General features: G+C 36.9%; 1 protein-coding gene across 1 annotated transcript; it reads left to right on the top strand.

The window, feature by feature from the left end:
- Positions 1–275: 275 nt before the first annotated feature.
- FOMMEDRAFT_100137 (uncharacterized protein) lies at positions 276–425 on the top strand (the record flags this gene model as incomplete). Its single annotated transcript, XM_007272364.1, has 1 exon — positions 276–425. A coding segment is annotated over one exon (150 nt), but the record flags the coding sequence as incomplete, so codon positions are not given.

Genomic DNA, 425 nt, shown 5'->3' with positions numbered 1-425 from the left:
CCAACTTTACTAATAGAGTAGTACTGTTCCAGTTCATTGACAGAAAGTAGTGTCCAATAGTGTTCCAATCAGAATCCCTCTCTATAACAGAACAGAACTACCCTATCTATAACAAGGAACTCCTTACAATTGTCTGTTCCCTAGAGGAGTAGTGTTAATATCTTCTTAGTACTGTACAGAAGTTTAAGATTTGGAGTGATCACCTTAATCTCCAGTACTTCCAAGCACCTCAGAAGCTCAACCACTATTAAGCCTACTAGATGTTAGAACTGTAGGACTACAACTTTGTGTTAACTTACAAACCTAGAACACAAATGACAAAAGCTGATTTACTCTTAAGACAAGTAGGTTATGAAAGGGAGGAGAATGATAACAAAAATCTTGTTCTCCTAGACAATTCCTGTTTTGTGTCCAAGACAATCTGA

The sequence above is a fragment of the Fomitiporia mediterranea genome (assembly GCF_000271605.1).
Source record: "Fomitiporia mediterranea MF3/22 unplaced genomic scaffold FOMMEscaffold_1180, whole genome shotgun sequence".
Classification (NCBI taxonomy): Eukaryota; Fungi; Basidiomycota; class Agaricomycetes; order Hymenochaetales; family Hymenochaetaceae; genus Fomitiporia; species Fomitiporia mediterranea.
This window is presented reverse-complemented; position numbering and strand designations above follow the sequence as displayed.